The 21,455-nt window shown below is 37.0% G+C and overlaps 1 protein-coding gene across 5 annotated transcripts in view; it reads right to left on the reverse strand.

Moving 5' to 3' along the window:
- The window catches only part of LOC142343286 (ral GTPase-activating protein subunit alpha-1-like), an 80,903-nt gene that overhangs the window by 6,583 nt on the left and 52,865 nt on the right, over positions 1-21,455 (reverse strand). For 4 of the 5 annotated variants that reach the window (XM_075395089.1, XM_075395087.1, XM_075395093.1 and 1 more), the window contains one exon: positions 7,613-7,846. In XM_075395089.1, the coding sequence (XP_075251204.1) occupies positions 7,613-7,846 (234 nt within the window). The remainder of the gene's footprint in view (positions 1-7,612; positions 7,847-21,455) is intronic. The other variant, XM_075395088.1, reaches the window with a different exon arrangement.

Here is a 21,455-nt window from a genome sequence, read left to right on the forward strand (position 1 = left end):
CTTGTGAATGAGAATTTTAGATCACGCAAAACGAAACATTCGGGGGTGTAAAAGTCCCTGGATAAAAAAATCAAAACGGTCAAGCAAAAATTTTCCATTAAAAAAGACCAACATGTTTACAAACATAGCCGGAAGACTCCGGAACCGATTAACTTAGAGTCCAGCTGACCAACTGATCAACCAAGTATTGCCTCTACTCATTTACGGTTATTTTGAAAATTATTAAAAAAAACAGTAAGAACAATGACAAATCTGCTGAAACATGAAAAACCTGATTAAACATTGTCACAAGTTACGACTCGCAAAAACAATTGCCAAAAAATTGCAGAAAAAACAGTTCTTATTGAAATAACGAATTGGAAATAAAAATAAAACAGCAAAACTACGCACGGTGAAAACCAAACATACCCGGCAGATTGCCGGAAAATAGCCGCCGTTGATTCCAATAAGCATGATTGGGATTGAGATAACAGAAGATATTGAAAAAAAAAGATTTTTGTACAAAAACATTTTTTAAGTCCGATTTATTTTGATGGTATTTCGTAGTTGAACTTACTTCTGTTTCTTAGAGAGAGACTACAGGGGCTACTATCAATACCAATAAGCACTAGAGATGGTAACTAAGACTTATAGGAACGACGTTCAAACAGCGGGCATCTAAAATTGGGCTTTATGGGTTTATCCCGTTTCTACTTCTGACTTTTTTTATACTGACCGTGTTCATTTATACTGACCGTGAAATTTTTTATACTGACCGTGTTCATTTTGAATTGCTGTGCTGAGCAACTGATGTTCAAATTCACTTTTAGCAGAATGAGAGAAGAGAGAAACTAGCCTAGAGAAGTCAAAAAGATTTCACGCAAAATGTTGAAAAGGCGGCAAAATGAGGTAAAGCGAAACATTTTTTTATTCGACGAAGTAAAAAAAAAATAGGAGCGCTATAATAGCCGGCTGAGAAGATGAGGGCGGCTATTAATAAACAACTCAAAACCTTTTTTTGTTTACAAAACTTCCTACGAAATGCAAAATGGTGCTTCACGTCCACTACTCTTCCACAACGCTCTTAAATTGTTCTCTGTTCGATCAGTGGCCTACCCAAGGCCTGCCCAAGACTTACCCATGTCAGAGACATCACAATCAACAGCTACAAACATACCCCGCAGGTAGACGGAAAGTAGCCACCGTTGATATCCATAACCAAGTTTGGGATTGAAAGAAGAGAAATTAATTAAAAAAAGATTTTCGTACACAAACAAATTCAATGTGCGAACTATTTTGATAATTGATATTTTGGAGCTGAACACACTCCTGTTTCGTACTGAGACGACACACGGGCTAGTATAAATACCAATAAGCATTAGAGACGGATAACTAAGAACAAGGTTCGAGTAACGGCTAAAATTCAGACTTCTATTTCTGATTTCGTTTTCTGAAACTGTCTCTGTTCATTTTGAATTACTTTGTTGAGCAACTGCTGTCTGAAGACTTTTAGCAGAATCAGGAAAGAGTGAAACTAGCCTAGAGAAGTCAAAAAGATTTCAAGCAAAATGTCGAACAAGCTGTGAACTAAGGTGAAGCCAAAAAAAAATTTAGCAGGACGAATTAAAAAAAAAATGAGTGCTATGATAGCCGGCTGAGAAGCCGAGGCGGCTATTAAAAAAACAAAAAAAACGCAACAAATTTTTATCATTTATTGAATTATAAACTTTACTAATTAACATCGAGTTGGCACCTCTAAGCAACAATACTTATTAAATATCTGACGATTAACATTAACTAGCAAAGAAAAAATCTCTAGCAAAACGCTCAAAATCAGAAGAAATTTTTTTTTTAAAAAAAAGAAAAAAATCAGACAAATTTGATAAAAATCACTCCATTCTTTTTAACGAACACAACTCGCAATCAATATCAATCAAATCAAAAGATCAGTAAAAACACTAAAAAAAAACTCGGAATCAATACCACAATTCTTACAAAAAATTGAATAAGACCGGAAAAAGTGCTAAAATCATTCCACGGTGTAAACGCCAAAATTAGCTCAGAAAGCATTTAAAACTGTATTTTTTGCATCATATGTTAAAAAAGACTTAAAAAAATAGTAATAGATGAAACAAACACCTTTGACTGAAAAAATTCGTAATATAGCCGGCAGACTGGCTGAAAACAGCAGGGATAGAGGCTTGTGGCCTTCAATGAATTGAAACAACTAAAAAAATAGGACAGACAGATCGACCACAAGCCCGTTAATCGACCACTAGACTTTATGGGATAGATTCAGATTGTCAATTTTATTACACATACGGTCTATAGGGAAAAAACCCAAGAAGAGCTTTGTCAAAATTGATATTCGAAATCAAAAACTAAAGACTAATACTCAAGAATTAGGGCATATAAGTTTGGCACTATTTAGATGCATACTATTGATCGGATGCGGCTATTAAAAAAAGACAGCGCCCCAATACAACTCAAATTCTTTGAATTGCACAAGAGAAGGCCAATAATAGCCCCCGCTACCGCTGTGCGGCTATTAAAAACTAACGACAAATAATTGCAGCACTATAGCTGAACAGCACCATGACCACGTGATAAAAAAAACTTGTTGTCGCTTACAATATAGGTAGCAACAGGAATTAGCCAAAATGATGGAATTGCGACAAAATCCATGAAAAATTTAATTTTTTTGATTCAGAAATAATTTTTTTTGTTACAAATTAAACTCCTTTTTCCTTGCACACTCCACTCCCAAAGTGTTAATATGAAGTTGTCCTTTATTGACCTTAAAATGATTTTTGAGTCCTCTGAAAATACTGAAAAGTTAATTTAGAGAGTGCCGTTATTCATTTAGGGTCAAACGATTAATCACGCAATTCAGCTAAAACCTCATCTCAATTCAGAGCAAAAATGAGCGCAGCAAATGAGGTCAAGCGCATAAATACTGCTAAAGAACGATATGAACGTGTGAGCAAGTCTGCTCTTATTAAACTTTATTAATTGACTTTGAAAGGGTTTGGAGTAACCTGAAGGGACCTAAAAAAAGAACACTTTATTAACCATAAAAGTATTAACAAGTAACAGAGTTTGACAATTGTTATAATACTGCCTGGAGTGTGCTTATTTATTTTAGTACATAATTGTAATTAAATTAAATTAAATTAATTCTTAGCTAGAACGGACTATGAATGGATTGGGAAAAATCAGTTAAAAAAAATCAGTTCAAAATTTGGTTTTAAAAAAAAAGAAACGGAAAATTTATGTCAAAAAGCAACATGTGAACAAAAAACCGCTAGCGAGAATTTTAGTTCAAACGAAAACTAGGCCTATAATGAACTATGAATGGATTGCGAAAACCATTCAGAAAAAAAATCCAATCAATAAAATCGAAGAACAGTAAACATACCCGGCAGATTGCCAAAAAATAGCCGCCGTTGATTCCAATAAGCATGATTGGGATTGAAAGAATAGAAGATATTGAAAAAAAAAATTTTGTACAAAAACATTTTTTAAGTCCGATTTATTTGGATGGCATTTCGTAGTTGAACATAACGTACTTCTGTTTCTTAGAGAGAGGCTACAGGGACTACTATCGATACCAAACATACCCGGCAGATTGTCGGAAAATAGCCGCAGTTGATTCCAATAAGCATGATTGGGATTGAAAGAAAAGAAATTGAAAAAAAATTTTTGTACAAAAACATTTTTTAAGTCCGATTCATTTTGATGGCATTTCGTAGTTGAACATGACGTACTTCTGTTTCATAGAGAGAGGCTACAGGGGCTACTATCAATACCAATAAGCATTAGAGATGGTAACTAAGATATAGCAACGACGTTCAAATAGCGGGCATCTAAAATTGGGCTTTATGGGTTTATCCGTTTCTACTTCTGACTTCAATTTTTTATACTGACTCTGTTCATTTTAAATTGCTTTGCTGAGCAACTGATGATCAAAATCACTTTTAGCAAGGATTTTTGAGTCCTCTGAAAATACTGAAAAGTTAATTTAGAGAGTGCCGTTAATCATTTAGGGTCAAACGATTAATCACGCAATTCAGCTAAAACCTCATCTCAATTCAGAGCAAAAATGAGCGCAGCAAATGACGTCAAGCGCATAAATACTGCTAAAGAACGATATGAATGAGTGATCAAGTCTGCTCTTATTAAACTTTATTAATTGACTTTGAAAGGGTTTGTAGTAACCTGAAGGGACCCAAAAAAAAGAACACTTTATTAACCATAAAGTCATAACAAGTAACAGAGTTTGACAATTGTTATAATACTGCCTGGAGTGTGCTTATTTATTTCAGTACATAATTGTAATTAAATTAAATTAAATTAAATTAATTCTTAGCTAGAACGGACTATGAATGGATTGGGAAAAACCAGTTCAAAAAAATCAGTTCAAAATTTGGTTTTAAAAAAAAAGAAACGGAAAATTTATGTCAAAAAGCAACATGTGAACAAAAAACCGCTAGCGAGAATTTTAGTTCAAACGAAAACTAGGCCTATAATGAACTATGAATGGATTGCGAAAACCATTCAGAAAAAAAATCCAATCAATAAAATCGAAAAACAGTAAACATACCCGGCAGATTGCCAAAAAATAGCCGCCGTTGATTCCAATAAGCATGATTGGGATTGAAAGAATAGAAGATATTGAAAAAAAAAATTTTGTACAAAAACATTTTTTAAGTCCGATTTATTTGGATGGCATTTCGTAGTTGAACATAACGTACTTCTGTTTCTTAGAGAGAGGCTACAGGGACTACTATCGATACCAAACATACCCGGCAGATTGTCGGAAAATAGCCGCAGTTGATTCCAATAAGCATGATTGGGATTGAAAGAAAAGAAATTGAAAAAAAATTTTTGTACAAAAACATTTTTTAAGTCCGATTCATTTTGATGGCATTTCGTAGTTGAACATGACGTACTTCTGTTTCATAGAGAGAGGCTACAGGGGCTACTATCAATACCAATAAGCATTAGAGATGGTAACTAAGATATAGCAACGACGTTCAAATAGCGGGCATCTAAAATTGGGCTTTATGGGTTTATCCGTTTCTACTTCTGACTTCAATTTTTTATACTGACTCTGTTCATTTTAAATTGCTTTGCTGAGCAACTGATGATCAAAATCACTTTTAGCAAGGATTTTTGAGTCCTCTGAAAATACTGAAAAGTTAATTTAGAGAGTGCCGTTAATCATTTAGGGTCAAACGATTAATCACGCAATTCAGCTAAAACCTCATCTCAATTCAGAGCAAAAATGAGCGCAGCAAATGACGTCAAGCGCATAAATACTGCTAAAGAACGATATGAATGAGTGATCAAGTCTGCTCTTATTAAACTTTATTAATTGACTTTGAAAGGGTTTGGAGTAACCTGAAGGGACCCAAAAAAAAGAACACTTTATTAACCATAAAGTCATAACAAGTAACAGAGTTTGACAATTGTTATAATACTGCCTGGAGTGTGCTTATTTATTTCAGTACATAATTGTAATTAAATTAAATTAAATTAAATTAATTCTTAGCTAGAACGGACTATGAATGGATTGGGAAAAACCAGTTCAAAAAAATCAGTTCAAAATTTGTTTTTTAAAAAAAAGAAACGGAAAATTTATGTCAAAAAGCCACATGTGAACAAAAAACCGCTAGCGAGAATTTTAGTTCAAACGAAAACTAGGCCTATAATGAACTATGAATGGATTGCGAAAACCATTCAGAAAAAAAATCCAATCAATAAAATCGAAAAACAGTAAACATACCCGGCAGATTGCCGGAAAATAGCCGCCGTTGATTCCAATAAGCATGATTGGGATTGAAAGAATAGAAGATATTGAAAAAAAAGATTTTTGTACAAAAACATTTATTAAGTCCGATTTATTTTGATGGCATTTCGTAGTTGAACATAACGTACTTCTGTTTCTTAGAGAGAGGCTACAGGGACTACTATCGATACCAAACATACCCGGCAGATTGTCGGAAAATAGCCGCAGTTGATTCCAATATCGCAACGACGTTCAAATAGCGGGCATCTAAAATTGGGCTTTATGGGTTTATCCCGTTTCTACTTCTGACTTCAATTTTTTATACTGACTCTGTTCATTTTAAATTGCTTTGCTGAGCAACTGATGATCAAAATCACTTTTACTTACTTTTACTTTCTGTCATAACGTACTTCTGTTTCTTAGAGAGAGGCTACAGGGACTACTATCGATACCAAACATACCCGGCAGATTGTCGGAAAATAGCCGCAGTTGATTCCAATAAGCATGATTGGGATTGAAAGAATAGATATTGAAAAAAAAATTTTGTACAAAAACATTTTTTAACTCCGATTCATTTTGATGGCATTTCGTAGTTGAACATGACGTACTTCTGTTTCATAGAGAGAGGCTACAGGGGCTACTATCAATATCAATAAGCATTAGAGATGGTAACTAAGACTTATAGCAACGACGTTCAAATAGCGGGCATCTAAAATTGGGCTTTATGGGTTTATCCCGTTTCTACTTCTGACTTCAATTTTTTATACTGACTCTGTTCATTTTAAATTGCTTTGCTTAGCAACTGATGTTCAAAATCACTTTTAGCAGAATGAGAGAAGAGAAAAACTAGCCTAGAGAAGCCAAAAAGATATCAAGCAAAATGTTGAAAACGCGGCAAAATGAGGTAAAGCGAAACATTTTTTTATTCGACGAAGTAAAAAAGTAAGGAGCGCTATAATAGCGGCTGAGAAGATGAGGGCGGCTATTAATAAGCCTTAGAGATGGTAACTAAGACTTATAGGAACGACGTTCAAATAGCGTGCATCTAAAATTGGGCTTTATGGGTTTATCCCGTTTCTACTTCTGATTTCAATTTTTTATACTGACTCTGTTCATTTTGAATTGCTTTGCGAGCAACTGATGTTCAAAATCACTTTTAGCAGAATGAGAGAAGAGAGAAACTAGCCTAGAGAAGTCAAAAAGATATCACGCAAAATGCTGAAAAAGCGGCAAAATGAGGTAAAGCGAAACATTTTTTTATTCTACGAAGTAAAAAAAAAATAGGAGCGCTATAATAGCCGGCTGAGAAGATGAGGGCGGCTATTAAAAATCAAAAAAAATTGCCGCGTGGGGGGCGAAGATTTAAGGTGAAAAATGGCACCAGTTTCGGCGCACTTTTCATTTGACTTGTGTGATTGAGAGAGAATTTTAGATCACGCAAAAAGTCAAGGGCTTAAAAATCACTCGAAAAGTCAAAACGGTCAAGCAATAATTTTGCATAAAAAAGACACGCGTGTTTACAATGATTGCTTCTCTACGAGAGCAATTAATAATTGCTTCCAACTTCGTTCGAGGAGTAATTAAACACTAATATCAACTTCAGGGTAAGTCATTCATTCAACACAGCAAATGAGCAAAAACACTGATCTCCCATAGAAAAAATTGGTTGACATGGCAATTGTTCTCACTTCAGCTTTCATGTCAAAACGCCGCTAGAAAACAATCCTTCCGGTTTCAAGAAAAACGAATGCCCCACTTCGTAAAAAACCAAGAGCACCGCACTACAGCTACTCTCAGCGTAAAACTTTTTAGCAATAATAAATTGTAAGGTCCCTTATTTACTTGACGTTCAACCTGGAATGGATCAGAATCTGTTGTCCCCGCTTCCGCTTCTCCTGGTTGACCACTGACACCAATTTCCCCGAAACCTCCAATCGTGCCGTGACGACTACCCGTTCCTCCAAATTCCTCTTTTACAAACTCGGGTTTCTCTTCCTCACTGCAGTCGAGCCATGACGTCACCAGATTGATCACACAGTGGGTGGTTTCACATTGACTCAGGGGTAACAGAAGGGCCTATAATTGAGGATCATTACCAACCCCGACGCTCAACCAACTCTAAATTTTTTCACAATTATTGGCGTCTTAAGAGTTTGAGTATCTAAGCATAATCATAAGTAGCAAATTGATTTCTTGGCTTTTTTAGTTTAAAGCTACCATATTTTGAACTTTCTCAAAACCTCGTGAGAGCTTTCCAATGGTACACTTTCTTCAACTGTCAAAACGTGACGAAAAGTTAGGGTAGTATACAGATCTTTCTTCCACCTAAGTTGAATCCGAGGCAATAATTGCTATGGCAAATTTGAATAGAACAAAATTCAAAAGACAATCACAGAATTTAAATTTGCTCCCCAAGTCCTCTATGCAGTTGATGGAGCCTTTTCTTTGAGTCAATGTTTGAAAACGTCAAAAAAGTAGCCTACAGATTACAACTCTTATAAATCACTTATGGACCAGATAATAAATTAATCAACTCGGTTACTCAGCCAGGGCAAATCAAAAGAAATGATTAGAACCATCAAATGAGAAAGTCTATACTATTGATTAAAGTTGACCCCGATTACGCCCCATTCTTGATTGTTGTAATGTGCCTTTGGCTAGCTATATTATTGTATTGAATTTGTTGAAGTAATGCTTCCCGCTAATTTCATTAACTACTTAGTAGCATACCTTTTGTCACTTAAACCATTCTTTTCAAAGATATTATTGTACAGGGCCTGAGCGGTTTCAACTTTTCCTTCGGAGCAGGGCCGACAGCTATAAATTTCTCGAGTTGAAAAGATTTCGATCTAATACTAAATATTTGACTGCTGAATTTAAGCTTGACAATTTTGGTAGTGTACTTCTGATTAATACTTTTAAGACCCGGGGGCCGTATTTAAACTTGAGTAATCATAAAACGGATACATCAAGATTAACTCAAAGATTAATAGAACTTCTGGCGCGTGCTGGCACGTGCCGGACAAATAAAGTGAGCATATAAAAGTGTACAATGTAAATACATGCTAGCACTATCACAAATTCCTGCGTTATGAGCAAATCAAAAAGATAATTAAGTGGTTTTTAACAATTAAACTTGAGAAAGTTTAGAGGACTTTGATAAAGTAAATGTACATTTTCTAATCTGAATAAGACAGAAAAATCAAGTCCAGATATGGCCTTGAGACTATATCAAATATAGCACTAAATATGACGATCAGTAAAAGGAGGGGAAATATATCCATTATTATATAAAACGTACTTTAGGACGTTACGCTACACGCGTTTAATGAAAAATTTACACATAAATTTTGATAGAATACACAGATAAAAATGTTAAGAAGGAGCCAAACTCAAGTTTTCCTCGCATTTTCATCCTCTTCAGTGTAATCCGTATTCAGATGCGGTAGGGATGTAAGGTTCGCATGGGAAGAAAATGAGCAAGTCGATTTAGATCGATTGAGTGATCGGAATTGTTCTGATGATCGGGGTATGCCAATTACTGAGTGTCCTGATTCTTGTTTCTTTGTCAAGTTGGCATTTCGAGGCGGAATCAAGTTTCGAGTTTTTCGATTCTGTCTCCAAGATTCAGCAGTCGATCGCTCACTTCGTTATCGAGGTGCGTCTCTCCGATAATCGCCATGAGGTTTTTCATTTTATGATCGATGGATTGGATTTTAGCAAGTTCATTATTAGCAACAGAAACTACTGGTTTTAGAGGTATTTTTCTATTAGAATTTCAAAATTTGGTGCAATTTGTTATAAGTAATTCGTGGTGTAATTCGTTATAAGAAAATAATTTTGTGATAAAGGTACATAACGACTCTCGAGCTACAAACAACATTGGTATTCGTTTATCCAAAGAGATGGGTATGGAGTTTAACAAAATTATACCGAAGACATATAAAGCTGAGCGGTAACCTTTGATGTCGGCGTAGAAAATTGATAACAATGAAGCTAAAGTATCAACGTTAAACTTAAATTGTTGATTGGAGAAAAGAATTTGTGCACAATCTCGAAATAAGGGAAATTTTTCTCGAAATTGTCAAATTGATCTTGTACTACTTTCCAGTTTTTTTGATTATCTTGCATTTCCTGTTGGATTTCCTAAACTTTAGCGATTCAATTCAAGATAGGAAAGAGTTTTTCGTTGCTCAATGACTCAACTTCGAGTACATGATCTGTAAGAACTGATGCGCAATCGTTAATTCGTGCAATGTTTTCTGCATTTTGCGTCCGTAATTTTGGCATTTTCCGAATAGTCCGGTTATTCCGCATCCTTTAGAACTAGCCATTGAAACTCCTAGGGATCCAAAGAGTGCTATTCCAGCAACAGTGGCGGCGGCTGCTACTGGTGCTGCACGTTTTTGTCTGTTTTTTGTCCGTTTTCTTCTTCAGGACTCAAGAAATTTTGCGGTAACGTTACGCATATGTTCAACTACGTTTTCTGCTGCTTTTGTATCATTAGTAGTTTTTGAGAGAATCAAAACTAAGTCGAAAGGTTTACTGGATGAGTTAAATGACTCCGAGAAATTACCTGGGCATAAAATTGACGGTTCTGTCCACATAGTTGCTAGTTTTTTCAGCACGTCTTCAATTTGTTTTTTCATAACAAAATCATATTGTGGGAAAGAACTAAGAATTCTACGTTGACAAACTTTTCTGCGAGCTAAATGTGTGATTCCGTGTGAAAAAGAATTCCTTTCGTTAGGGCTTCATATTTAGTTGGTGTCTCTTCGATAATAATTTCAGAAACTAAGACAAAAAGAGAAAGAAATAAAAGTAAACTGATACTTTCATCGTGAGACAAGTTGAGCGTACTCTCAGTTGAAATTCAAATCAAGTGATGTTCAATAGACGCTCAATTTGTTGTTCTACTATTATTTGTCTCAATTGTTGTCATACTGAGATGTTGTTCGTTTTCTGATAAATACTTGCACTTGTATTTTTTAATTGTTTCCAATTTTGGTGATGTAGATAATTGATTTGTAAACAAACATGGTTCTCCCAGCTGCACGGGTCGAGGCAGTGCTCAACCTGAGCCAGGGGTGGGGCAAATAATTAGGTTCTTACGGCACCATTTCCCAGCAACACGCGTCGAGGTTGCGCCACTTGCGGCTAAAAATGCTAAGCAAGTAGGGCTAAGTTTTTTTGGGTTTTTCAGGTCTTTTCAGTTTTTCAGGTCATCAGTATGTGTTTTAACACCACTATTTTCACCTCCACTCTAACATATTGCAAAAACGAGACTTATTATCGAAAGTTTGGATTAAATCCATTACTCCTCAGTGCGAAAAGTTGTTGGCCCATGATGAATTTGACGAACCAGATAATTTTGGAGCTGGTCCCATAATTTCAATTGCTTTTCTACTACTACCTGTTTTGTTCATTCTGATTGGGATGTGCTACAATTTCCGTATTCAAGAATCTATTTTTGATTGTATGCTCATTATTCAGCCCATTATCAGATGGGGGAGATTCTTTCCTAGACTGTTCTAGTTTTGACTGAGTTGTTCTTCAAAGTTTAAGTCGACAGCAACCTTTCAGTTTACAGAGTAGCAACAATTCAGTTTACAGTGTATTAACAATTTATAGATGTAGGTGGTTTACTGTATGTTTTGATAGTCATATAGATTAGCAGAGTTTACTGCCAATGTAATTGAATATCAAGTGACTGGTTCAGATTAACCTTCGAGGCAATACCGTATTAAGCATGATACTTCATCAGCTTTCTTTTCAGTGTTAAAATTGTGTTCACCGTCCTCTTGTTTAATTTCGTCGCTTCTGGTTCAATGCATGTGTTATTTAGCGTGTGGTTGTTTTAGTCAATTAACAATTAGAAATCTCATTGTGCGATTAATCAGTAACCTCATTGAACAGTTTAAATGCATGTGCATGTTGTTTCAATTTATTGGCCTGTTTCTTTTTAGATATGTCTATTAATGATGAGCAAAATGTGCTGCTCTTCCGTTCGGCGCGAAGTGGTGCATTTGAACTTTTAAGCATGAAAAAATTTGAAGTTTGCGATTCATTTAGCAAACAAGATTTCCCAAAGGTGCTTTATGTTATTCGCAGTGAATCTGGGGAGGAACATTTTAAGTCGTCCAACAAGCTTATTCAAGACTGGAATAGTGGAGATGTTATTGAACATGAATTTATTAGCCGAAGAAGTGGAATAATTAGCGCAGTCACTGATGGGAACAAACTCGGTTTAAAATTCGGAATTGATTACATTTGAGCTAAATCAAGAAGTCTTTCGTTCTCCTCATCCAAAGATTAAGGCAGTTAAACAGGGGTGTCTTGCTGCTCGTGGGCCCTGGTATACTGCACCTCATATTGAGTGGGGGGGCGGAGAATCATTAGATGCCGTTTTGTCTGGCTCAAAATTATGGTTATTTGCTTATACTGCCCGAAGGGCTCAGGAGTTTTGTGGCATAAAATAGTTCGATGCCCTGTTCAGTTGCTGACCGTTGATTCTAACGCACGTGCGAAGAAGAGAAAGGATCATTATTTGATCGAACATATGCCATATCATCTTGGGACTGCTGGTGATCGTATAATCCAGCCCGCCTTTTCTGTTCACGCTGTTGTTAATGAAGGTGTGATTGGGCAAGCTGGGCAGTTTATTTGGTCCCGAGTTAGTGGTTACGAGGGAATTGATCCAACAATCTCGAGCCGCGGAAGGGATGGTTTCAATCACTATGAGTTAGACATTGGGCGAGAGCCATTTGTGAATGAATTGAAATTTCATAAGCACAATTACCTGACGCGTTTATTAAAAATCAGGGATTATCGGGAGGCTGATAAAAAGTTTTCAGATGCGGAGGGTTCGAAATTATTGGATTATTATGATGACAGTAATGTTACTGTTCATTGCAAGATGTTATTTCGCGCTGGTTTTGATTTGGATCGCTCTTTTAGTTTACCGCCAAATGAACCGTCAAGAAAGAACAGAAAGCTTTTAAATCTTCAAGGCTCGTCAAATGGAAGTCATCAGGAGGTATCTAGCAATAACAAATCTTTTCAATCTACTCTGAGTGCTATTATCGACAGCCAGTTGGCTAGATGGTCAAAGATTGGTGATCTTATTTATGATATCGATGAAACTGCCCACAGAAAGAAAAGCGGACGAGGAAAGTGACAGTCAAAGGTAATTTGATAGCTTTGTTTTGACAGTATGTCTGCTTAGTTGTTGCTCAATTGGGAGGCTAGTATAAACACGATAGTATGTATATAGTGAGCACATACATGTTGCTTGTATGCTTGCAGTTAGCAACTTTAGCTATAACAGTGTTTTTTGGACTAAATTTGGCATGTGATTGTCTTGATTAACCTGAAGTTTTCTGTTTCTTCAAATTTTTCCGCCATCTCCTGAACAATCATCAAAGGTATCGTTACCCAATAGATGAATAACGTATAATGATTTTTGTAGAAAAGGTCACACTTTTGAAGAGGTTTGCACCTTAAAATTCAAAATGGAGAGACCAATTTGATGCACCATTAAATTGCAATTTGGCGTTGGGATTCTCATTTGGTGTTTCTGGTTGATCTCAATAATGCTGTTGGTTGAGCCCATGGCCAATAATTGTTCAATTTTGCAATAAGTCACGGTTAATATTAATCTAAAATTGGGCAAAATCAGACTTTTCAATGGGTTTATGCTGACAAATTTAAATTATTATTTCTCCTTTGACTTCGAGTCTCGGAAGACTGACCTGCCCAATGTCTTTTACAATTGGGTAGTCCTCGGGAGGAATGACTTCTGATGCGAAAGGGATGTTACTAAATAGTGAGTCGGCTTCTCATCGTTTTTGAGCTTTTGACAGATTGAATTTTTGGCCATTCAGACTGTATACAACTATGAAGGAATCTTCGATTGCGTCTTTTTTTGGTCCAAATCATTGGTACGGAAGCCAATTTCATTAGTAGTTTAGTTAATTTCTGTCAAAAGGCTTTTCATGTTCTGTATGTGATTTTGTTGATTTTTGAGCCATTTTTCAGGGGTCTGCTTTTCATTTCATCTCTGCAGTACTTTTGACAAAACGGCCCCACACTCGTTCCCAGGGCACCTGGGGCCTAATTTGTATCGGCAGAGGTCCAGAAAAATGCTTCCGGGCCTGTGGGGGCCTTTTTCGGGGCTCTAAATTTTCGAGGGTCACTTTCGTGGTATCAGATTTTGACCAACTTCTATAAAAAAGTCCGTTTTTCTCCAAGATTAATTAAACAACCCCCATTTTTGGGTTTTCAGCATCATTGGCAACACATGGAGGCTATGAGTGTACTTTGTTTCATCTGTGGTTGATTTCTGTTAATAACATTGCAGATAAACTAAATGCACATTTTAAGTTTTTCGGTTATTTTTGGAATTTGGACGCTGTTCTCGGCTCTTTTGTGATTGGGTATATGCATCAAATGGTTATTTGGCCACTCCAAAATATCAGTTAACATCTATGCTGGAGTTGTAGAGGTGGATTGCTACAAGGACATCCAAAAAACTTCAATTATTTGTAAAAACTCTTTTTCCCGAAAGTCGATCTAGACCGTTTCCGGGTTTTGGTAAACTTATCGAGCATATGCGGTGTTCAATATGACAAATCGTAGTGTGTGAAGATCAACTGATAGGTTGTAATAAGTAGGTTTATCATAATAGTTTTCTTTCGTGACCAGGTTGAAAATATATCGAATTAAATTGGTATCGTAAAATGATAGAACGGAACCTATCTGCGGTTTTTGCGAAAAAAACTTGATTTTGCGGTATCTCTGGGTAATTATAGGCAAATTGACGGGCAAAGCCTTTTTATATCATTTGCCATCTTCATATCGCTTGATATGCAATGTGCAAAAGAAATTCTGGAGTTGAGATTATCGCCCCTGTCGTATAGCTCTTGTTTTCCCGATTTCAATCACATTAATGTTTGAAGTCGTTTGTTTGCTCTTTGACTGGTTTTTTGTTACGCGCTTTTATCGTCAGTGGGCCTCTTTGGTAGCGTTCAATGCTTGATCGGACTTGGTCTAGTTTCGTTTCTTTAGTTGGAATTTGGTCTCTTCTTGATCTTCGCGATGATTCTTCAATTATTTGGTGTTTTTGTTCTTTCGTTAAAATAGATGGCTTTGTTGAAGATGCTGGCAGTTGTGGCATTTGTGAACGTGAGCCGTAGCGTGCTACAGTTTCCTATGATTCAATTGTTTTCACTCTCGCATTTTTGAAAAGTTAACTCTAATTTGATTGCTTCGAGTACTTGGTCCCGGGAGTTGTTCTTTGTTTTCATCATCATTTACTATGCTTCTTTGGGGCTCAGCGGCTCCAAGGGGGCTTTCAGGATACAGGAATTCCTCCGAAGTTAAAATACTCTCAGAGCTATCTGAAAGGCTGGCTCGGGGTGAGTTTTCTTGCGAATTTCTTGGCGAATTCATTGGTGAAGATGGTCTGATTTCAGCCGGCGGTATTACTGGTATTGGCGGTATTACCGGGACTATCGGAGGTACTGGTGCTACCAATGCCACTGCAGGGGCTTTATTTGGAGGAAGAGTTACGCCGAGGCGTATTTGCGAAGGATGAACTGTTACAGTCTTTGAAAATCCTCTGCTCCTCCTCTAATAAATTGGGAATATTTTTATCAAACAATTCTGGCTCATTTCTAGTTGTTTTTCTTGATGGATCGAATTCAATTTTTGCCGGATCAATTTCCTGTATATCTTCTGCTGCCTCTGTCAGTTTGATGGGTCACAACCTTATCCGATGGACACATTGAGTGTAATTTGTCCCTGTTTATCTAATAATATAGTTTGAATTTGTCAGGACTTTTTTTTAACTCTAAAGAGTGGTAACCATGTTTGTACCGCTTTCTGGATATAATCGTTTTGCCATGTTAACCGAGGGTTAAGGAGAAAGCAATATGAATGCAATTTGACTGGCTGTGCTTCAGCTTTTCGATCATAGTAACTTTTCTATCGCTGGCAAGAATCTATAAGTCTTTGTTTATTTTCGCCAAATTTTTTAAGCATTGCGTCTTTTAGCTGCGCATTATAATCTAAACTGACTTCAAATGCTTGCATTGCTCTTGTCGAAAAGCGGAGATCAAAGGGTTTAACAGGTTCACATCCATGAAAGAGTGGTTGAACAATTGATTGAGGAGTGATAAGATGTGTTGCGTATAAAAGTTGCAAGCGGTACATACTTGTGCCAATCTTTCCACTGATCATTTGAATTGAGTTTTAAGATCCGTTTGAGTGCTGCGTGTGGGTGTTCCAATACTCCAATTGTCTGTGGGTGTTCCAGCGTGGCATGTTTGAGTTTCACTTCGAGTAACTTTTTTAATTCAGCCATTTTTTTGAGGTGAAATTTGCTGCTAAACCAACCAAAAATGTACCTGGCAAATAGCACTGCGGGAAGAAAATTTTCACAAGCTCTCTGGCAACTCTCTAGGCACTGCCATTTCTCAGTGGTACTGCGAACAAGTACTTCGTAAATACATCAATTCCACTAAGAACAAATTTGTAATTTGAGCCTTTTTGTTCAACTAAGTCAAATTGCATCGTTTCTCCGGGAAATGACTGTAGTGAAGATTCAGGCTGTAGTAGTGGCTGTAAATTTTAGTTCACTGTTTGCTTGAGCTGTAAGCATGTGATGCAGTTTTTTTGATGAAATCGATGAAACGTTCAGTAAAACCAGGATAAAAAAATCGTTTTGTGAATTCTTGATTTGTTCGAAGTACTCCTAAATGTCCTCCTGTTGGTGAATTATGTAGTCTATAGATTACTTCTTTCCAAAGATGCTTTGGCAGGCAACAATGCTTGAAAATTATTTGGCCTGTGTCATCGAAGAATTGTCTGTATGTATTGTTTTCAATTTCCAAACGCTCAAACTGTTTCGCATATTTCTTTCATCTTCGAGATGCATAACTCAGATTGCTACTCTGGCCGTTGCGTTCCCACTCAATTGCGTTTATAGTCCCCTCGTCTTTTGTTTGCTCGAGTGCCAAATCTATTATTTCTTGTCAGTCAGTTAAGTGCTTCAAAACATCCGCTCGGTTCGCACATTGTATTGCATTAATTTCCGCACGTTTCAATTCAAAGAGGCTGCTTATTTCGTCTCCGTTTTCCGTTTTCGCTCAACGTATGCGTCGTAAAGTCCGAGTTCTTGTAGTTGTGAGATGATATCAACTTCGTTTATCAGGTGATTTTGCTTTAGATACAACATATAGTTCACGAACTATTACTTTGTCTGTTAGTTTAAGAGACGGGCTGGCACTTTTATCCGTTTGTACGAGTCAAAAGGAAGTCTGCTGCGAAGTTAGCTTTGCCCCAGGAATATGGACAATAACTATGTAAACCGCAAGAACTCTGTTCTAAAAGTTCCATAATGATGGAGGAATTGTTTTTGACAGAAAGAAATAGGTTAAACTCCGATTATCCGAGATTACAATAACTGGATGGCTGGATGCCTAGATGTAGTGAGAAAACTGGTCTAGTGCAAAGTAAAGTGCTAAAAATTCTTTATAGTAAGTTGAAAACTTTAGCCGCGCTGTCGTGAAGAGTTGTGATGCGAAAGACACTCGGGGCATGACTTTTTCTTTTGACTGTTTTCCTGTAACATAGTCTTCAACCATGAGAACAAATCCAACTCCGTAGTAACTTGCATCGCACAATTTCAGTCCAGATCTTCAGATGCAATCAATAATTTTCCTTAGACTAGGAAGTAGCTGACTGAAATCGGTTACGGCACTTCCAATTTCATCCATGAATTGGGTGCATATTCCAGCTTCTAGACAAGTGTCTAGATAATGGCGAATGAATGAACTAAAGCCAGTGACTGATTTACTAAGTGATTGAGCTTAGCATTTGTACGCTTAAGTTCTTGATGAGAAGTTGAAAGCTAAGAGTTGTACTGAAATGTCATCCGCCATCTGTACGCAATGATAAGCTTGTCAGCAGGCAAGCTTTGTGGACTATGTTTTCCCTGCAAAGTCTTTGGTTGCATCAGCCATGTTTGAAATCGGAAAGTTTGTGCCCTTATCGTCATTTTTAAGTAAGTGGTCGACTTCTCAAATCGATTAAACTTCGCAGTTTGCCTGAGTCTTTTCTATGAGCAAATAATGGACTACTGTATTTAGACTGTGACAATGTCGTTATAAGTCCGTAGTAGTGCATCAGCGCTAATTCAATATGCAGATCGTCACGCAGATGGATTGGGGTTGGCGGACCTTGTTAAAGAATACTGGTAGATCATGCTCTGGAGTCAGCTTAATTTTGAGTTCAGTATGATATGCAAAGTCAAATCGGTTGGCAAAAATATCACAGTACTCAACTAGTAAGTTCTCACATTCGTTGATTTGCTCATGGTTCAATGGCGAGTTTTCCCAGTTACATTTACTGAGAAACAATTTGCGGTCTTCTTCATTGCCTTGTGGATCAACCTGTTCAAAATTTTGAAAAATTAAAATTTGGTCATAAATTTCTTGTTGTAACAACGGCAAGTTACTTGGGTCATCGCAAGTTTCTGGTGTCGGAAACCATAGCTCACTATACTCTGGTGAATCTCTCTTTGTTTGGCCTGGTTTCTGTTGGTAAAGTCTTGCAAAAGCTGGTTCGATTCCGCAAACTAGTTGTCTTTTTTTTTATTTTGCTAACGCTATCAGTTGTGGGTCAATTTGTAACTATTGATCAGCTTGCTCGGCTGGGAGTATTGAGAATTGGCCTACCTCTGTTCCACAATTGATTGTGATTGGATGTTCAGTCACATTAAGGGCAGAGACGTACCATGTGTTCTTCTTTCCTACAGTACTAAGAGGAGAAGTTAAGGCAATTTCTGTTCCTTTTTCGAGAATTTCATTAAGAGTGACTACTCCACTTTTGTTCTGACTGATCAGTTTTCTCTAGTGGATAGCATTCCAAGAAGATATGTTCATTGGATTGGATTGTGTGCTTTTTGTTTGTGTAAAAGGAATCTTCTTATGTCTTACGGCTCGTCGTTTTTCATTTACTGGCTTGATTTCATTAATTTAAACTGTCAGATCGCGGAATTGAATCAAACCTTGCTTTGGACTAATTGAAATATCATGCTTGACAAAGAAGGGGTTGCCAAGATTGACCGAGTTCATTGAAGAAAGGACGAGGAAGTCTTCAACAAACTCTCTGTGGGCAAGTTTATATTTGATTTCTGCTTGTTTTTCTATTCTCACTATTTGCCCTCCATCCATTTTGACTGAAGTTCAGTCGGGTTGCTTAATTTTGACTGCATTATTATCAATTTTTGCAATTCAATTAATGCTCGACGGCTTATTCAGTTATCAAATTCTATTTTTACATAGGGGAGGAGTGATAATCTCAATTTTCGGTTTACATTGTGAAAATCAAATGATTTAGTCGACTGCTCTATGGGTTTTGAAAACTGTTTGCAACTCCTCGGCGTAAAAGGTGGCTTTATTAGTTTTTTTGATTATCGGTTAAATGCAAATGAGGATCCTCTATTGTTAGTTCTACCTCTCTGGGAACATTGGCTAGATCGGTGGTTCGGGTAACCAAAGGTATAACAAAATGTACCACCTGATCTAGTCACAGGCATATACGGAGTAGTGGGCATTCGAAATTTTGGCTGAGGTGTGAAGTTTCGAGGATATAACACTTGAGCATTAGTGTTTGGGAATCGCGGTCTCTGGTTTCTGTTAAAGAAGTTTCGGCCTGTTAAAGTTGTTTCCCTTGTAGAAGTTGCGATTGATTTGACTCGCGTGGTTACTTCTTGGCCCGTACGGGGCAGCAGGGAATTGCTCATTTCTATTATATGACCGGTTAGGGGAGTAGGTTGCATCTCTTTGTGTGGTAGTTTCCATCTGTGCTGCCATAATGTGATCATCAATTACTTGAAGTTTTTTGTCTAGCGAATCTTGCGCTTGGTTCAATTTAGAGAGCGCATTTATTAAGTTTTCAGAAACTGTGTTGTTGATTTCATTGAATCAATCTTCAGGGTATTTGTCCTTTTTACACATGTCTCTGATTGTCATCTGTTGTCTAGCAGTAGTACAGAGATCATTTACTGGCGTGGCTGGAGGCTGTTCCATTAGTTTTGATCTAAGCCAGCCAGGCATGGATTTAATAAAAATTGTCTTCACCCGCTCATTTTTGTTATCCTCCGCAGGTTGTAATCTAGCAGCTCGTGAGGCTGTTTCTCCATCAAAACGTGCGTGCCTGCTATATCACCTGCTCCTCCGTCTCCTGGAAGCGCTAATGCTGCAACTGCGGGCATATTTGGCGTTGGGTAGACCCATTGGTCGTTTGTTTGTAAATTCACCAGGAAATTTTCGGGGATGTCAGTTTTTGGATAAAATCTTAGCTGTTCTAGTTTAAGGACATAGATTTCTTGAAGATCCTGATTGGCAAAGTGATCTCCGAGTGCTGTGAGGCTTAGTTGAAGGTCGTTTCTGGTTGCTTCAGGCAACGTTTGGAAATATCACAATGCTGCGTCTCGTAAGTGAAGTTGTGGAAAGTTCGATTGATAGTTAACGCGGATTTCTGCGAAACCAATGAAAACTCAAAAAAGGTGCTCGAATTGGCGAAACTTTGATTTCGCTATTGGGTTCTACCGTTATTTGGGCGTCAACGGCCATCTTAAGTTCTTATAATTTTAAAACTGCACTGAATGAAACTAAAGGTAATGATCTAAGCGGGTTGGAAATACAATTATTCTGAAATTACGATGAGGAGAGTCTCAAAGTCATCTAAATCAATATCGTAGCCATGGGTCATAAGGTGTTCCATTTTTGAAAATTCACGGGCTTTTTGTCGCAGGTTTTTGGGGGTAAATATTACTAATGCACGTTTGTTAATAGCATTCTGAGTTCGGAGCACGATTTATTTTATTTTGTCAGAAACAAAAGCACATATGATTGTTGAGGTAATAAGGTTGTTTGTTTGGAGGCTTATGAATTGTATGTAGTTAGAGCCTAAATATTCAATAAATTGATCTGAATAGCGGCAGTTCTTATTAACAGGGAGTATTTGGGTACTGTATAAGTAGTGAGAATGTGTTTTAGTTTAGCACCCAAAATTTGTGTATTCTAATTCACAGTTTTCTGGTTGCCTCGTTTTTGTTACCAACTGAGCAATTTTCACTCTCGTTCTGTGGGTATGTGTCTCTGTGTGCTGTCCTTGTCATTGGTGGTCATCTTCTTTTCGGCTCCAACCTCTGATGCATTAACTATTAATAATTTGAAGGAAAAACTAATGGCGCTGTCTGTCATAAAGAGGTAAATGAAGAGTGCTGAGATCAGAAAATAAGCAAAAATAAAGAAAAAAATGCTGCAGTAAAATGTAAACACCTTTGTTGAGAGACGTCGATATTGAGTGCATTATGAAGTACTAATCTTAGTTAGAATCTCAACTTTCGAATTATTTTTGAGATTTCAGTCTTTCTAAGTCGAGATGAATTTCCCTTTTAATGTGCTTAATTACTGATATGAAATCATACTGATTATCGAATGATACTATTGCAATGAGTCTGTCTTTGTAGTCTTCTGTAAATCCAACAATAAAAATAGTGAGTAATTCATCTTCAAAAAAATAGAGTATGTTTCTGCGGATGTATTTCCAAGTTGGGACTTCCGTAGGAAAAGAGTGTTAAATCAAATTTGTGCAATTGTCTAACTTCATCTGA

This window comes from Convolutriloba macropyga, chromosome 7, assembly GCF_964194025.1.
Source record: "Convolutriloba macropyga chromosome 7, txConMacr16.3, whole genome shotgun sequence".
In the NCBI taxonomy this organism is placed as follows: domain Eukaryota; kingdom Metazoa; phylum Xenacoelomorpha; order Acoela; family Convolutidae; genus Convolutriloba; species Convolutriloba macropyga.